General features: G+C 42.3%; 1 protein-coding gene across 2 annotated transcripts in view; it reads right to left on the bottom strand.

The window, feature by feature from the left end:
• The window catches only part of LOC126031048 (sterile alpha motif domain-containing protein 5-like), a 1042808-nt gene that overhangs the window by 98763 nt on the left and 924743 nt on the right, over positions 1 to 19302 (bottom strand). For both annotated transcript variants that reach the window (XM_049789317.1, XM_049789318.1), the window contains exons 3-4: positions 12201 to 12251; positions 12037 to 12086 (exon numbers count right to left, since the gene is read on the bottom strand). In XM_049789317.1, the coding sequence (XP_049645274.1) occupies positions 12037 to 12086; positions 12201 to 12251 (101 nt within the window). The remainder of the gene's footprint in view (positions 1 to 12036; positions 12087 to 12200; positions 12252 to 19302) is intronic.

Here is a 19302-nt window from a genome sequence, read left to right as displayed (position 1 = left end):
AACATATAAAGCAAGACGTGGCAAGAACACAACAAAAAGGAACTGAGCCTGGTGCACACTGCTGCCTGGATGGCCCTTGGGAATGTTTGGATGGGCTGTAGTGGTCAGAAAGGGGGTAGGGCACTTGTCTTCCGCATAGTTGGCACTGGCTCGATCCCTAGCACCACATAAGGTCCCCTGAGCACAGAGCCAGGAGTAAGCTCTGAGCACTACTGGAGATGGCCCATAGTTTCCCTAAATAATGATCAAAGAAATATATTTTTTAAATATTAGGCTAAAGGAAGGAGACAGCTTTTAAATACAAAAGACTCCAATTCAAGAAATGTCCAGAGCAAGTCCATTTCTATCTTAAGACAAAAAAAAGTTGAGTAGGGGTAATTCAGCAGTAGAGAGATGAGGGAACATGGGAATGATAGTTACATGTTGTGAGGGTTCTTTTTGAACGAACTAAAAACTAAAATACTAAAAAGATACTAATTTAAAAATTGTCAGGACCAGAGAGATAGCATGGAGGTAAGATGATTTTTCTTGCATGCAGAAGGACGGTGGTTCGAATCCTGGCATCCCATATGGTCCCCTGAGCCTGCCAGGAGCAATTTCTGAGCGTAGAGCTAGGAGGAACCCCTGAAGGCTGCCAGGTGTGACCCAAAAACCAAAAAAAAAAAAAAAAAAAAAAAAGCTGTCATAAAGGCCACAAAGCAAACTGAGAACCAGTGACTTAATAGGTGAGTTATGAGGTGAGGTAGGTGACTGTGGTATGGTATTTTAGACTACTACCAAAAATCTAAGAAATGCATTTTCCCAAGACTTGTAAGTTATAGAAGACTGAAAGCAAGCCAACCATGTCTCAGTGCTGGAGAGCTAGTACAGTGAATAGGGCACTTGCCTTGCATGTGGCTGGCCCCTGCTCAATTTCCAGCATCCCATATGATCCCAATTCACCACCAGAGTAATTTCTGAGTGGAGTCAGGAGTAAACCTAGAACATCACCAGATGTAGTCTCAAACACACAAATAAACAACCAACCAAAACATTTTGACCATGTCTTAATGTGTGCTTTATTGGGAAATAAGTTGGTGGTCTCTTGTTTCTATTAAACAGAGGAGGAAAAACCTGGGACACTTAATCTAGACTGCAGAGAGATGAAACCAGATTGGAGTATGGCAACCGAAAGAATGATTTAAAGGTGGAGTAAACAACTACTCTTCTTTTTACCACACATTGTCCTTCATGTTCTGAACACAGGTCTTTTTCATGTGAGTACCCCACAAGCAGAATACAATGACTTCACATTTCACTGCTACAGAGTTAGGGTCACATTGTTGAGGACCAAGGGAGACGAAAGGAGGTCTTCTTCTACTATCCCACTCTGGTTTTAATCTTCTGGCACAAAACTGGAGCTGTTAGGAGAATCTGACTCAAGACCTTAATAAGCATTTACTCTATGTAAGCCACAGCGCTGAGTTCTGAAGAAAATGCAGAGGGAGAAAACACTCAAGTTCCAAGTCTCCAGGAACTCCAGACTAAACTGGGCAAGCAAAGTTAGAGAAAACACTATGACTGAAGCCAGGAACAAAGGAGAAAGTGAATTTTGGCCGGACAGAATGGACAATGAGAACAAGTAAGATTAGTGAGTAGGAGTAGACACTCTAGAACTTCCTACACAAGTATCCTCACTAACTCTAATTATTCCCTCATTTTATAGATGTGGAAACTGCAGGCCCAACAACTAAGCCACTAGTCACGAATTCCAGAACTGGCAAGAGAGTCAGGATTTGAACCCAGACAGTCTGGCATTGGGCAGGATACCCTAACTCCAAGCTATAAGATAGATTGAATTCACTTAAAAAATTGTGTGCTAGATTCACAGCTGTACTCAGGAGGTCACTCCTAGTAATGCTTGGGAACCCAGATGTGGTCAAACCCGAGTCAGGTATATTCAGGGTGTCTTCCCCTCTGAACTCTCTCAGAAAGGAAGCATTTTTGGAGTAGCATTTTTGGTCTTTAGCCTGGGACCATTAGGTAAGCTAATGATTCTAACAAACACCTTACTATGGTCCTAAGAAACTAAATGGCAAAACACAATCAGAGATGAGGAGGGTGCAGTCCATCCAAAGAATCCCATAAAGTCACATTCTGATAATGCAGATGATGATAAAACCTGTGGCAGCACTAATGAGAGCTGTGCTAAGTGTGTGTGAAGTGTGTCTGCATCCTGAAAGGGGGAGAGCCTATGGCTAGAAGAGGGGCTGAGTGAGCATTTTGGGCATCGTGAAGGAAGGAACTGCTTCCAAGGCACAGCTGGGAAGGGTGGGGGCTGGCACCACTTGGGAAACAAGGCACAAAAGCTGAACTGAAGTTGGATCACAGCAATAGAAGAAGCAGCTATAATGAGGATCTAAATGACCTCAGGGAGAGAGATGGTGGCACACTTGGAAGATGCATTATGAGGCCCAATTTGGCATAGTGTGGTCTAATTGAATTTTAGGGAGACAAATCTGGGAGAATGTTTCCAAATACTCTTCTTGAATTTTTAAAGAGAGCACTAGATATCAATTAGAAGGAGGAAAGAGGATAAAGGGGGTGGGGGAAACCAGGAAAAGTTGTAGAAGTAAAAGCACCAGCATGGGTGGGACAGTGAGGTCTGGGAAGCAGAGGGACATGGGGACAAAGATCAAGAGCCCGTGATGTGCAAAATGGTCCCTAAGATAGAAACAGGGGGACATTGAGACCAAGAGATTGTGCAAACCAACCATAAGCCTGGGAAAGGGGGAGCCGGGAACTGACAGAGGTAGGGAGGGAAAGGGCAGATGTAGAGAGGGGCATAAGAGAAGGAGAAAGTGGAAAGCAAGTGCTAAACAGGCAAGAAGTAGGGCAGGTCAGAAGTGGTCAAGTAAAGACAGTCAGAGCCATACGTGGGTCCCATCTCACGGTTAGCTGCGACATCACTGACCTTGAGAAGAGAATTTTGAGGGAGAATGAAGAGAGGGGTCAGCTTTCTCTGAAGGGGAAACTATGTTCAGCAATAGAGAGAAGGAAGAAACTGAAATTAAGAAATAGATAGCAAAAGGATCTTGATAGGACAGAGAAGAACGAAGTGTGTTAGAATGAAGTGTTTATCATTTGGCCAACTACTGAAAGTCTTTGCTGGGAGTAGGGGAGAAGCAGGGTTCACATCTTAGAGACAGGAGAGGAAGTAAGGCATTTGAGTCACAAGTTGCTGATCCCAGTTTAATCCCAATTCAACAGAGACCTTTATGCCTTTCGAGGAGTGATTCCTGAGCATTATCACATATGGCAACAACTCCCTCTCCAAATAATCCAGATACTAAGTGGAAGAATGATGCATGGACTACCCCAAGGCCATAAATGTGCCACTATGCCTGTTAGTGTCTTGATCCGAAGCTGCTGTGGCAGCCAACTCCAGGAAAAAAGGCAGGGGACAAAGAAATTGAAGCCAAGCTGAAGCAGGGATGCAGAGAACTGAGGTAACCTTGCTCCTCCAAGCCTGAGCTTAAGCCTAAAGCAAAAGAAAGGAGAGAAGGTTTCCCAAGAGAAAAGGAGGAAAGCGGTTGTCAGTAAGAATCTGCAGAAAATGGAGATGCCAAACAGAGCTGGCACTAAAACATTGAGTGTTTGGGAGATGCCAAGGGAAGACTGGATTTCTGCTAACTGTGCTTTTAGTGTCCCTGTACAGTTGGAAATACCAGCTTTCATCAAGTTCTATCAAAATGTAGAATTTTGTTTTACTTTTGTTTTGTTTGGGGGCCTTCCTCAGAGCTTCTGAGGGCTTACTCCAGCTCTACGCTCAGGGATCGTTTCTGGCAAGGCTCTGGGGAAACATGTGGCTTTGGGGCTCAAACCCAGGTTGGCCTCATGCAAGGCAAACACCCTATCTGCTCTGCTATTGCTCTGGCCCCTGTTTAACCTTTTCTTCAAAACCCCATTGCTAGCACACATGTTATTTTGTGGGGAAAGAATGTGTCTACCAGAATGCCTCCCATCCAGGATTGACCTGGGGAGAGAAACTCTTTTCCCCAAGATTTTGAAGCTCTTTCTCAAGGTTCTCAAGAGAGTGGGGTACCTTGATACTGACGCAAGTCAACCACCTTGGTAGTAGTGCCTTACTGTGTGGAAAAAGTAAAATTCATTTCTATACCCTGTCTCCCCTCCCCTTCAGCACGCAGATATGACTCCCTTAAAAAATGCAGAGGAAAGTACCAAAGCAATAGTTCAGCAGGAAGGGCACTTGCCTTGCATGCAACCAATGCAAGGTTGACATGCCAAATACTTCCAGGAGTAATTTCTAAGTGAAGAGCAAGAAGTAACCACTGAGCACCGCAGGGTGGCAGGGTGTGCCCCACCCCCAAACAACAACACAAGGTAGAGAGGTCTCTAGAGAGGGAAGTAACCCGAGTCCCCACCTTACCAAAGTGCCAGCAGCCAGATCTACAGCCCACTGCTATGCCAGAGGCCCAACTTCTGACTAATCTCTGCCGAGACACCAAACTGATGAAAACTCCAGGTACACTGCGTTTCGGGCTGAAATTTCTGAGATTTTCTCAGAGTAGGGACAGCAGCCTTCCTCCACCTCACCCCCTATTTCTGGAAGCTCTGAGAGCAATAGCCAAGTCCCGCAGCCACTGTCATGTCAGCTCATGGGTCCATTTCTACAGATGCTGTGGTTCCCGGAGCCTGTGGCTGCAAATGCAACTCCACACCTCCAAATTTCTCAATCCTGACACCCTAGTAGGAACACCCCAAAGTAGATGGGAAAGTAGCAACAAGCCAGCTAAGCTCAACAAATACAACACAGAAGGTTCAACCAGAAACAGATAAGCCTATTTGTAAACCCTCAGATTATGATTTAATAATCCATTAAATTATGGGGCCAGAGTGATTGCACAGTGGTAAGGCATTTGCCTTGCATGCGGCCAACACAGGATGGACCCTGGTTTGAATCCCAGCATCCCATATGGTCCCCTGCCTGGTATGACATCTGAGCATAGAGCCAGGAGTAACCCTTGAGTGCAGCAGGGTGTGACCCAAAAACCAAACAACAACAACAACAACAACAACAACAACAACAATCTATTATGTAACAGTCTTCACAAATTTTCTTCTACTGCAGTATTTTTCAAGAATTCCATTAATTGGGGGTGGGGGGACTGGAGCGATAGCACAGCAGTACGACATTTGCCTTACACACTGCTGACCCGGGAAAGACCTGGGTTCCATCCCTGGGATCCCATACGGTCTCCCGAGCCAGGAGCAATTTCTGAGTGCATAGCCAGAAGTAACCCCTGAGTGAGTGTCACTGTGTGTGGACCAAAATTAAAACAAACAAACAAAAACAAATTAATAAAAAGAATTACATTAGCAATATAAATTATTTTGTGCCTATCAAGGAGACAGGTTCGGGGATGGGTGTAAGTTTGGGGATGGGTGTGGGTTGGGGAGGGTGAGAGAGACTGGGACATTGATGGGGGGAATGTTCCACTGATGGTAGGACAGGGATTGGAACACTGAGCACCAGAAACAACTGTACTATGAACAATTTTATTAACCATGGTGTTTAAATAAAATTTAAAAAAAAAATAGAAAAGAGGGCCGGGCGGTGGCGCTAAAGGTAAGGTGCCTGCCTTGCCTGCGCTAGCCTTGGACGGACCGCGGTTCGATCCCCCGGTGTCCCATATGGTCCCCCAAGCCAGGAGCAACTTCTGAGCACATAGCCAGGAGTAACCCCTGAGCGTTACTGGGTGTGGCCCAAAAAAAAAAAAAAAATAGAAAAGATGGAGAAGCTTCTTGTGCTTGGACTTCCCAAAATGTCTGACAGGATCAGGCAACCTGAACTCTGTGGCAATTCCACCAAGACAGTGGCTTCTCAGAAGAGCAACAACTCATTTTTTTAGACTGTGGATCTTTAGGTGCGCCATTCTGCCTTTTCCTCTCCTTTCTTGGATGTCAGGGTCAACTGGGAAGAAGCTCTTTAATAAACAATATACCCAGGAAAGGTTGCGCCAGAGTGAGAGGAGAACAGGTAAAGGTAATTGTGTTTACCTGCTACCAAATTCAATCCCTGGCACCATACTGGGTCTCCACCAACTGTGACCCCTGAGAGCAGAGCCACAAGTAAACTCTGAGCACAGCTGGCTGTGTCCCCAAAACCAAACAAAAACACAAAGTCCAAAACCAAAACAAAAGACCAATAATTGCAAAATGTCAACCATCACTCTAAACTTTTCTTGTTCCGAGCATCAGTGGACTTTAAGGAGCTTTTCTGATTTAGATAGTCCCTTGCAGGAAGTTTAAAAGTTTTTATTTTCTACTGCTAATGATTGTCTGCCCATCTTGCCATGGGCAATACCATGATTGCTTATGAAAAGTAGCTTTAATAAAGCTAGGTAATTTGGCTTGAAAAAAAAGGAGAAGCTAAAAAAAATTGAGCATGAAATAACATGCAAGTGAAGAAAAATAAAAGCTTATAAAGCACATTCATCAACTCTATTCATTTTATTTAGCCTATTATTTTTCCTCCCTTTTTTAATCTTTCCCTTCCATCATGCTCAGTTTTGGGGAATTTTTTTTCACCATAAAATAATTGAAAGGTAGTTACAGGTAATGAAAAGCAGCAAAACTAAATTGGTGGGTTTGAAAGACTTACTGAAACAGAGCTTATAAATATTGGCTAAGGTGAAGTTGTGAAATTTATTTTGGACCTTCCTGCCACTATATCTGAATAACTGAGTCCCAGAATAGAGCTGAGAGTAGACTGCTGCTATTTATGTAATGCTAATGAGTACAATTTGCCTCTAAACTGTTTGCATAAGCAACACAATTATAAATACCTCAGAATTGTCCCTTAGTGTTTAGGAACGTGGTTTTACACTGATCTGAGCTTCTGCTGCTTCTTAATAGAAATTAGTAGATTTAAAAATTTTAACTTATAATTTTTTTAATTCCTATTTTAATGAGAATATGCTTGTGCTGAATATTCTCATAAATATCCAGAATTAACCAGAAGCTTTCCTTACACATGACTTCCTAGAAAAAAATAAATATAAAAAAATTCTCACATATCTCCTATGTTAGCTGCTTAGTTAATTATTAGAAAACATAGTTTTAGACATAAGCACACACAAGTGAAAGGCAAACTCATGGGGCCTGAGAGATGTACTCAGCCAGTTCAATAGGATGAGCAGTCACTTTGCATGGTTAAAGTTCAATGCCAGGTACCACAGGGTCCCCTGAGTCCCACAGGGTCCCCTGAGTCCCACCAGGAACATTCCTCAAGAACAGGGTTGAGAATAGCCCTTAAACACAAAGAATAACTCCTGCCCACCACATTCCCTAAAAAAAAAAAAATTAATAAATAAAAGTGAATGAAATCTTATTATGGAAAACAATCATGCCAAAGATATCTTTGGACCTTAGGAACCCTATGGAACTCTTTATTCATAGAGGCCATTATTGATGACAATTTCTGGAACACATAGCTAACCTTGTTCCTAACAGATATATAGTCACTATATGGTCCCCTGAGCCCACAGGAGTAATTTCTGAACACAGAGCCAGGAGTAACCACTAAGCTGCCAGGTGTGACCCTAAAACAAAACAAACAAACAAAAAAAGCCTTGCTCTCTAGATATTCTCTTTTTTTTTGGGGGGGGGGTTGGGTCACAACTGGCAGCGCTCAGGGGTTACTCCTGGTTCTACACTCAGAAATCGCTCCCGGCAGGCTCAGGGAACTGTATGGGATGTGGGAATTCAAACCACCATCCTTCTGCATTCAAGGCAAACACACTACCTCCATACTATCTCTCAGGCCCCCACTCTAGATATTCTTACGACTAAATGGTGAGTAATAGAGTTCAGCTGGTGTTCACCTTTCTAGCCATTTGACACTAATCCAAGATCAGTGTAATCAAGTAGACAGTCTTCTCAATGGGCAGCACAAACAGACATACACAGAAGAGGCTCAAATAAGAACGGCCCTGGCCTGCCTCATTGTATGTTTAGTGAACACATATGAAGGAAGCAGACAGCCTAGAAGATAAGGATGAATAGGAACTTTGTCAGTTTGGGATGTGGAGGTGGGGAGGTAGGGGAGGCAGGGGGAGAGTTCATTCTCTATTTGTCTGTCTGTCTACTATGCAGGTCACACTCATCATGGGCTTTCCAGCTCCATCTGGCAATGGTATCCAGAGATGGGCATATCGGATGTATTAGGATTACCAGGGTTCTCAGTTTGTCTACCCGACAAAAGACCTGCCAGCTCAACCTCTTTCAGTCAGAGTGAGAATCCAGTAAGCTAAGTGTAAAGCCACTTAATGCTAAATGTCACTGGGAGAGGTGATGGACTAGAGCAACAACCTGACATGTGACTGACCTAAGTTTAATCCTGGGGATCTCATAAGATTTCCTGAGTTCCATTAAGAGTAATTCGGGCCCGGAGAGATAGCACAGCGGCGTTTGACTTGCAAGCAGCTGATCCAGGACCAAAGGTGGTTGGTTCGAATCCCAGTGTCCCATATGGTCCCCCGTGCCTGCCAGGAGCCATTTCTGAGCAGACAGCCAGGAGTAACCCCTGAGCACCACCGGGTGTGACCCAAAAAACCAAAAAAAAAAAAAAAAAAAAGAAGAGTAATTCATGAACACAGAACTAGGAGTTTAGTAACACCTGAGCATCTCTGGGTATGACCCCAAATAAAACACTGGAAGAGGTAACCTGTTTCTCTAGAAATCAGTCACAGGCCTAATAATCAAGGCTTGCTATCATAACCCTTGTAGGGGAGAAGTGAGAGTGGAAGAGGAACCAAGGCCTCAAAAACTAAGGCAGAGGATGAATCTGGAAGGCAAAGGCAAAGGTTGCCAAAGACCATGCAACCTTCCTCGCCAAGGTTCTGCTGGCTTCTAAGCACAAGGCTGATATAGGGTTTTTTCTTGTTTACTGTATTCTCTTGCCTCTGGAATAAAATGCAAAAGAAAACTCCTGACCATACAACAACACTGCTGACTCCAAGAGATATTTTGGTTGGCAGATACATTGCAGACACCAACCAGACATAACCAGCCAGTCTGTCAGGTCATCCTCTGGAGTTTGCAAAGCTACCAGCAAGCATTCCAAACTGAAGAATGGCAGGCTTGTTTGCTTTCAAGCACAATTTGCAACCCCAAGTACAAAAATACAAAGAATTCAATGCAAACACTGCAGCAAACCTACCCAGATTCTAATCAGACCTGGAGTATCCAGAGTTTTGTTTTGGAAAGAGTGTCGAGGATAAAGACATTTATTTGCCTTGCATGTGCCCTACCCCAGTTCAATGCTGGATCACATGGAACAGAAAGCACCCCCAGGAAAAAAATCCCTGAACACAGAGTCAGTGTTTTTTTTTCAGATTGGATATGATGAAGGATAATAGAAAATGTTTACTTATTTTTAAGTGTAGCTTGAAAAATATAATGGGCTAAGACACATTGTTTGAAGTTAGAGAAACTTGAATATGAACTGAATACTAGAAAAAAATCACTATTGAAGGTCATACGTTGGTTGGTCATTAAATTTCATTAGACTATTGGGTTGTAAGAATAATACCCTTGTCCTTGAAAGATATTTTAGAAAGGAGGGTTATAAAATCTACAATTTTCTGTCAAATAGTTCAGCAATGGTGAAAACAATTGGTGACATTATACAAGTGTGTGTGTGTGTGTTTGTGAGTGTATGTGTATGTTTGTATGTAGGAGAACCGAGCAAAAACATACAAATCAATGAGTGACTAAAACAAAGGTATTTGCACAATTCTTGCAATCTGTAAGTTTAATTTTCTTTCAATTTTTTAAGTAAACATAGTGTTATAATAGCCCCAAAGACTGGAATGGATTAAGATTTCTAATTATTTAGATAGTACCAGGTGGACATCAAGGATCTTAGAGAACAGAAGCAAACTAGTGGCATGTCAATGGAAAATGGTGGGGAGCTGCTAACAGGGTCTGTGTACACTCAAAATTTCTGGGCACCCACAATGGAGGCTGTCAGTCTTTCTCTAACCATGAGTGCCAGGCCACATTCTACTGGGCAAAGGACATAAATACAGAAAAAATGACTCCTCACAATTGAGGGCAAGAAGAAAAAAACCCAGCTTACTAAGATGAGTACAAGTTGGGTACTCAGTCTCCAGAGACCAGATAAATACTTTTTGTTCTTTAAGGATTCAAAGATTTTGGGAGAATCCTGGGAGGATACTTGAGGTCTCAACTTGCGTCACATCACATGATCAGACAACCAAGAGCACCTCATGCTTCTTTCACTCACTGCTTGTGCCCAGTCTGAGTTCCACCTGATCAAGAACCAGGTAACCCATTAAAGCTCAATGTCTTGTTTGATTTAACCTTCCAACAATAAGGTTCCTAACTGGAAACAACTAAAACCAGCTTTGTGGCACATTTTAGCCTTTAACTTTGAGGGTAACAGTGCACTTAGATTTTGGTTTGGTTTGGTTTTGCTTTTTTACTAATCACTTCCCAAATCTCTAAAGCCTCTGATATGGGGGCACTGGAGTTTAGTAAGAACAGACAACCCTGTAGCCCCCGAGACACACACACACACACACACACACACACACACACACACACACACACACACACACACACACACACACACACTCACTCACATGGCCAGGTTAGGCATGCTGTGCTCTGAAAAACACCCCCCCCCCAACATGCATATCTCATTCCACAAATACCTCTCTCTACAGCTATTTCTCTGCCGCTCTTAGTACCACACAGGGCCAATGGCTCTGTGCCAAAGGAAGTGTGTGTGTGTTTGGAGTGGTAAAGCTTCTTATATTTCTTCACCTCAGAAGATAGAAAATAGAACTTCCTAGCATAATTATGATGGAATAAAGTCAAAAGGGAAAGGTTATGGGGCCTTGGGGGGTGGGGGGTGGGTGGAGGGGAGAGAAATCCAAACAGAAACACATCTATTTTTGTTTAGAAATTACACCCAAGACTTGCTGGAAACACACACTATAGAATTGACTTCCGTGAGTATGAATATTACAGAGTTGACATTAGAAAAGGAAAGTACGTGGGCCTGGAGAGATAGCACAACAGCATTTGCCTTGCTAGCAGCCAATCCAGAACCAAAAGTGGTTGGTTTGAATCCCGGTGTCCCATATGGTCCTCCGTGCCTGCCAGGAGCTATTTCTGAGCAGACAGCCAGGAGTAACCCCTGAGCACCGCCGGGTGTGGCCCAAAAACAAAAACAACAAAAAAGGAAAGCACAAATATTACCTTTCACAGGAAAGGTGAGTCTGCATTTGTCATTTTCTGTCAACATCCCTGGTTCCTGCCTTCCTATATAACCTATCAATGTGATGCTGTAAATCATTGTTATATTAGGATGATTTTTAAAATTTTTTGCATTTGCTTTTTTTTGTTGTTATGTTTTTGTTCTTTTGGGGTCACACCCAGCAGTGCTCAGGGGTTATTCCTAGTTCTGTATTCATAAATTACTCCTGGAGATGTTCGGGGAACCATAGTGTATGCTGAGGATTGAGCCCCAGTCTTTCATATACAAAACAAATGCCCTACCCCTGATCTATCACTCTGACCCCAACCTAGCTGGCTTCTTTATAACTCTGATTATCCCTAAAAAGTGTTCTATATTAAAGGAGAAAAATCTGTTTTCTTTGACTTCACTCTCCTTTTTTTATCCTTCAGGTCCAAAGGGTTAGTTTGAGATCTCACTCACAGGAGAAAGAAATTTACAGTAACTCATGACTATTTGGTATTGCCAAGTGAATCTACCAAACAAGCTCTACCCACTCTGAAGACAGATACACACACACACACACACACACACACACACACACACACACACACACACACACACACACACACACCCCACAGGAAGAAAATGACATCATGTCGCCCCCAGCACACATCCCAATCACCCAACACCCAACAGACTTCAACCAGGAAGGATCCAAAGCAAAGACACCTTCCTCTGGAGCATGGGCAGGGAACAAAACTTACTTCCTTTCCACTTCTGGGGTTGACACGGCACTGCAGAAGCCCAGGGACTCCTAGGAGAGAAGATTCATAGCGTCAGTGCAGGCAGAATAGGTTTGTCTCATTTGTACAAACTATCACTTTAAAAGGCAGAAGCAAAAATAGATGATTAAAGTCGTTGTGCTTACTTCGATCTGGGACCGCAGCTGAAGTGACGTGGGGCTGGCATCGGGTTTCTCCTAAAACAGAACAGATGCTGGTTTTAACGAGGCTTCCAAACGTGGCACCACCAGAAAGTTAAATAGATGTGTAATGTAAACGGAGATGAGGGGGATTTGGGCAAAGCCAGGGCAGTGGGTGGACATGGTGGAGATAAACAGGATTTCTGGGAAGGCTAAAAGGAAGTGAAAAGTATTTTTAAAGTGAGAGCACTAGGTCTCTCAGAATTGAACTGTTTTTCCAATTTTACTACAAGCTATGCAGAAAACAAAAGGGTAGGGACAGTTTTCATGGTAAAAGATGCCCCTGGATATAATTAGGCCATCACTGAGATACGGGATCTACTGCCAGCCATCTGAGTTTTGGTCATGTTCAATAAAGATGTGTTGGAGTCTGATTTTAAAGTTCAACATATATTCAAAATATTGAGCAATGGGGAGGTAGTCATACTGTATTTTAGAAAATTGGGACATGAATTTAGTCTCATCTTGTAGCCCTGAAAATGACCCTGCTCTTTTAATATCATTGACCTAGTATGGGATGTAGATCCAGTGGTCCATCCTAGGTAGCATATGCCCCCCACCCAGCACCAACACTGAACCATCAGGACAAAACCACTACTGGGCTGAATAAACATGCCCAGGAATGACCACAAGGCTTTCTGAATACCGCTGAGGAAGCATAAATATACGTAAATACATAAATAACCTTGAGATAAAAGTAAAACCAAAACCCAAGGACTGGAGCGATACTACAGCAGGTAAGGTGCTTGCTTTTCACAAGGTTGATCTGGGTTTGATCCATGGCACACTATATGGTGCTCTGAACCCCACAAGAAGTCAGCCCTCAGCACTGTCAAGGAGTGCACAAAGCATGAAAAAAAAAAAGCCCTCTAAAACTGAAACTACTCAATATTCAGTTAACAGATGAAAGGCATACTAATTATAGGAACACTATTCGTGTTTGTGTGTATACACACATATATACACTAAAATTATATGTAAATACATGGGTCCAGAGAGATAGTAAGGTATTTTTTGTGATTAAGGGTTCAAATCTTAGCACCACTTAGAGTCCCCAAGCCTTGCCAGTAGTGATCCTTAAGCAAAGAGCCAGCAGAAAGTCCTGCTCACTTTTAAAAAGAGAATCAAACAATTCATATATATGTATATATGTATATATATAAAAATCTTTCCTTTTCCAACATGGAACTAGAATGTCACACTAAGCAAAATAAGTCAGAAGGAGACAGATAAACATCAGATGACTTCATTCATGTGTGGGATAAGAACAAATCAAGGGACTACACAGTGTCCAAAGCAAACAAACTCAGACTGGGCACAGCAGTGTGGCTAGAGAGAGGGGGCAGGAGTGGGCAGGAAGGCTTGTAGGCCTTGGAGGAGGGACACTGGTAGTTTGGCGGTGAGTAGGTTATGGTGGCCTTGCCCCCTAAAGCATGCAAACATTATTTTCTCCTAATCAGTGCTGCCTCAACTTAAAAACAAACCAAAAAGAAGCAGAATCAAATGATGGCAATAAAACTATGTAATACTCTCATTTTACAGGAGTTTTCTTGAAATAGAAAAGAAGAAACTGCAACTGACAAAGGAACACAGCACAACAAAATTAGCACTGTGCTTATTTTCCTATAAACTAAATATTCTAAAACAATATATTTGAGGGATGCAATGGGAAAATAAAGATTACAATTCATAAACAAGACTGGCACATTTGACACTTCCTATATGAGAATAATTCTATATAAAATGCTCTCAAAAGCGAAGGTCCATTGTAGAGAGTGGTCCCCAGCTGGTCATAAGTTACTAATAAGAGAAGTCATTTTTATTTAGAGAAAGAGGTAATGGCATTTCTGTTAAACAGACTCATCATAAGTTTTAAACAATCTGAAAATCTTAGAATGACTTTATTCCTCAACATTACACCTATGACCTATAATGAGGGTTATTATTCCTCTCAGCTAAACAGGGTTTGCTAATTCCCATTTTGTACAACTTCTAGCAATGCTTAGTTTACTCCTGGCTCTGTGCTCAGGGATCACTCAAGACAGTGCTCAGCGGACCAGGTGTGGTGCCAGGAATCAATCTAGGTAGGCTAGATCATAAGAAAACCAAAGCACCTTAACCATTGTACTCCAAATCAACTAACAATTATTGTAAATGTTTAATTTAATTTAATTCCATTTAATTATTTAATTTAATTTTTTATTTAATTATTGTTAGTTGAATAAATTAAAAGCCGTATGCCTTTTCCTCATGAGAGCAATTACAGAGGGGTTTGGTTCATGCCTGGTTGTGCTTGAGGGCTGCTCTTGTCTCAGTGCTCAGAGATGGTTCTGGGGAGTAAGTGGGGAAACCCTGTAGGGCCAAGGATTAAAACTGGAACTCCTACAAAGCAGGCACTACAGCACACTGACCCCCTCCACCTCCCACCCCTGGGAACAATATTTATAAAACTCAGCCCATGACTATTAAAGTATATCTAATTCAGAGCAAATTATTTTTGGGTTTTGTGGGTTTTTGCTTTGGTTTCATTTTTGGGGCCACACTCAGCAGTGCTCAGGGCTGTTTCTGTGCTCAGAAATCATTTCTGTAGACTTGGGGGATCATGTAAGGTGCCAGGCAACCAACCTGGGTTGGCCATGTGTAAGGCAAGCAACTTCCCGCTGGAGTATTGCTCCAGCCCACTCAGTAAATTTATGCATGTAAACAGGAAGCAACCTGGAAACCCAGAGAATTTCTCTCGATAACATCCTTCTGGCTTTTATGGACATCTTTGTTCATAAAGACAAACTAAGAATTTCCTTTCATATCATGATATGAGATCGATCTCTCTCTCTCTCTCTCTCTCTCTCTCTCTCTCTCTCCACTTTTGCTGTCAGCAGGATAAAAAAAAGATGCAAAGTCCACTACAGCATTTGACACCAGGAAAGCCATAATAAAACATGTTGTTGCAATTATTTGATAGTCATCAAACCTTGCCTATGTCTCTGAACTTAATGTAGAAAGAGCTTTATTTTTTGTCTATTCAACAGTCAGAGGTAGAGAACATGCCTGACATGTTTGAGACCCTGTGTTGGAATCTGTCTGTCTGTCTGTCTGTCTGTCTGTCTGTCTGTCTGTCTGTCTGTCTGTCAGTCAGTCTGTCTCTCTCCTGTTATACCCCAGAACTGCTTAATTGCAAACACAAACTTCCAAAACTATATTTCCCTCATCAAAGTGAGAGCTTGAGGATGTGATGCCATTGAGGCCTGATCACTGGGAAAGGGACTATCCAGAATTACTCCAAGTTGTTCAGGAAACCATCTGGAGTTGGGAATTGAATTGATCCAATGTCTTTATGGTGGATGAGGTGGTGGTGGTTGTTTTGCTTTGGGGCCACACCTGGCAATGCTCAGAGTTTATTCCTGGCTCTGCACTGAGGACAGGACTTAGGAGACCACATGGAGTGCCTGGAATCAAACAAGTCAACTCCGTGCAAAGCTAGTGCCTTACCCACTCTGCTATTTCTCCAGGTCTCTCAATCATTTCAACTTTATGAAATGATATGCAAATATTTGACTTACAATCCAAGTACAACTGGAATGATTGTGGTGTAATCAACAAAGAAGATTTTAGTTGGAGGTTTCCAGTACTTAGAGACTAGTTAGAATCATGGTGTCCAATTACTAACTTCTTGAACCTTCCTCTTTGGAAAGCAGCTTAGAAGTCTCAGAGAGAGGGCAGGAGCAATAGCACAGCTTTGAAAGTAGATGACACAGGACAGACCTGGTTTGATCCCTGGCATCCCATATGACCCCCGAGCCTGCCAGTAATCTCTGAGCACTGCTGGGTGTGCCCCCCAAACAAACAAAAAAAAGATGTCTCAGAGAAAAAAATCTAACTTTATTAATTTTTCTAAATATCCCCATCAAATTGTCCCTTGAAGATATGATTCCCGCCCACATCTATCCAAAATTAGTAGCAAAAAATGAGCCCCCAACCTTTCAACTTTTCCTTCTCCATTCTCACCTCATCTAGCACTAAGCTTCTACCTCACTAGGTGACAGTCTATGATAGGGAATAGTCTGTTTTTATTATACACTTTTATTTGCATTGTCTAATAAATGTTATTTATTGAGTATCGTCTGTTACTCCATATCATAAACATGGCGTTTACAGTAATTTATGTAAAATGTACCTCTTCCTGCATACAAAAGCAGGCACCTGCTAACAGCCATATTAAATTTTTGAGGCTCAGTAAGCAACATTTTTAACAGTTAACCTTCATATGTTAGCTCACTGCTCACAAGACATTTGACTGTGTGGAAGTGACTTCTCTGGAAATTGGTTGGGGCTGAGATTTGATGTGTAATGCATTAAAATGTGTCAGGAACAAATCTGTTTTACTCAGAAGAGGTGGTTAACCAGGAGATCAGACACAAATATTTCTGTTGTTTTTTCGCCTTTAATTATTCTTTTCTGAGCAATCTGGTTAATTTTGTCTCACGGGGAAAGACTATCATCATTACTAAAGAGGAATTTCTTAGGATTTTCTAAGTGAAAATGCCCATAAGTGAAAATGTTTTACAGCCTAAATTTGATTCTTGGTACTATCCCCCAAGTATAAGTAGAAGACACCCACAAATAATAAGCCAAGAACAGTCACTAGCTTTGCTAGGTCTGAGCCCAAATCAGCTAACCAAACAAAAACATGTTACATAGGGGTTGGAGAGATAGTGCAATGGGCATGGCTCTTACTACACCTGGCTGACCCAGATTTGATCCCTGGCATCTCATATAGTCCCCCTATTACCGCCAGGAGTAATTCCTAAGTGCAGAACCAGAAGTAACCTCTGAGCATCTCCAGATGTAGCCCCAAAAGAAAACAAACAAGCAAACAAAACAAAAAAAATCATTTATTCTAAAACTATTATTGTGGGTCAGCCCTGGAACTTGAACATCCTTGCACTGATGGAAATAATAAAAAAACAGTAAATGCCATCAAAAACACTGTCACTGAGTATGTCTCTAGGGTCCTGTTAAGGAAGGAGACAATCAGGGAGATGACAGATTCTGCTCTACATGCCAACTGTTCATCTCCCAAAGCTGTGGAACAAATCACCCTCAACTTCACCTAACACCAGCAAGCATTTGTTATGCTCGGATGCTCTGATAAAAAAAATTCAAAGAGGTAGGGATAGAAGAAAATGTTTTATCTTTGCTCTGAGGTGTCTGGAGGGTCTCAAAGCAGAGGGGATGATGCAGAAGGGGACTGGAGTGTTAGTGTGCCTTGGTGGCAGGGGTCCTAATCATGATGAAGTTTGCCCATCACTACCTGAAGGGATAATGCTGATTTAGCTGGACACCACCACATGGAATATCCAGGTAGCAGATTGGCTCCCTCCTCACACATGTGGGTTTCCAAGGCAAGTAACTAAGAGACAAAAGTTGACTGCCTTTTGATCACAGCCCTACATGGCGTCACTTCTGCCTAAGACAGTCTCTTACTACCCAGTGCAAGAGGATCCCCACCCCCAAAAGCCAAGTGGGGAGAATTCTGGGATGCAGAGAGCGTTGGGGCCTGCTCTGGAATTACAGACTGTCCTACCGACATTCTGAAAAGACTATATTTATAGCAAAGTGCATTAAGAGCCTTTTGTGATTTTTGCAACATTTATGTAAATTGTGTACCTTGACCACAGGTTCCAGATGAAGCTTGTACCCTTCAAAAGTCAATGTCATAATTAACCGTAACTAATCTCTCTGTTTCAAATTTATTGTTTCAGATGATTTCAAATATAAAAAAATGTTGGGCCGGAGCAGTGGTGCAAGTGGTATGGCATTGGGATGGATGGCGATTCAATCCCCTGGCATCCCATATGGTTCCCCAAGCCAGGAGCGATTGCTGAGCCCATAGCCAGGAGTAATCCCTGAGCATCACTAGGTTTGGCCCAAAAACCAGTGTGTGTGTGTGTGTGTGTGTGTGTGTGTGTGTGTGTGTGTGTGTGTGTGTGTGTGTGTGTGTGTGTGTGTGTGAACAGCAAAAATTAACCCCCAAATCTCATGTATCTGGCTTCAAAACTATCTTTTAAGGTCAACGGTGTTGTATCTACTCCTTCACTCAGCTTCACCATTAACTCAGCTTCACCATCCTTTACTTGCAGGCAAATTCCACATACCATATCATGAACGGCCATGATCTTTTATCATAATCTTTGCCTTCCCTTCTCTTGAGGTTCACCTGGTTGTGTTCAGGTGGTATCCTGAATCTGTGCTCAGGAATTGCTCCTGGCAGGGATTGAGGAACCCTGTGGGGTTCCGGGGATTGAATCCGAATGAAATACAAACAAGGGGAGTCCTCTAACCACTGTGCTATCTCACCAGCACTGATCATAATCTTTAGCATGCTGGTGCTGGCATGTACCATTGGTGGTTGATACTTGAATGTGGTTTAATAAACATAAATTGTAGCATTGGTGCAACATGTTCATGTTACAAATTAGCTCTCAGGGTTCAAACCTCAAGCAACCAGCTCAGTTCTCAAGATTTTAACCCTCATTATTCTCATGGAAAGATTGTCTGCTTGTCTTGGGGGAAGATACTTCAACAAATGTAGTTATGCCACCGAAAAATTGCAAAAAGCAAAAAACAAAAAACCATGAGAAAATGCATTCAAAATTGAGCACCACTTAGAAAATTACTCACTTTTATTTTCCAGGTATGATTTTAATATTTTAAGTATAGCATGTTTATTGAATTTGGACTTGATGGCATATTTTGAGTGCTTTGGTGAGCTACAATTCATAATTTGGTCTAGGCTCAATACAGAGAGCCATATAACACTGGTGATTTAATGAAAACCTGTAAATTAGGGTATTAAAACTTAATTTAATATTTAAAAATAATGTGAAAGGGACCAGAGAGATAGCATGGAGGTAAGGCGTTTGCCTTTCATGCAGAAGGACGGTGGTTCAAATCCCAGCATCCCATATGGTCCCCTGTGCCTGCCAGGAGTGATTTCTGAGTGTGGAGCCAGGAGTAGCCCCTGAGCGCTGCCAGGTGTGACCCCCAC

The sequence above is a fragment of the Suncus etruscus genome, chromosome 15, assembly GCF_024139225.1.
Source record: "Suncus etruscus isolate mSunEtr1 chromosome 15, mSunEtr1.pri.cur, whole genome shotgun sequence".
Classification (NCBI taxonomy): Eukaryota; Metazoa; Chordata; class Mammalia; order Eulipotyphla; family Soricidae; genus Suncus; species Suncus etruscus.
This window is presented reverse-complemented; position numbering and strand designations above follow the sequence as displayed.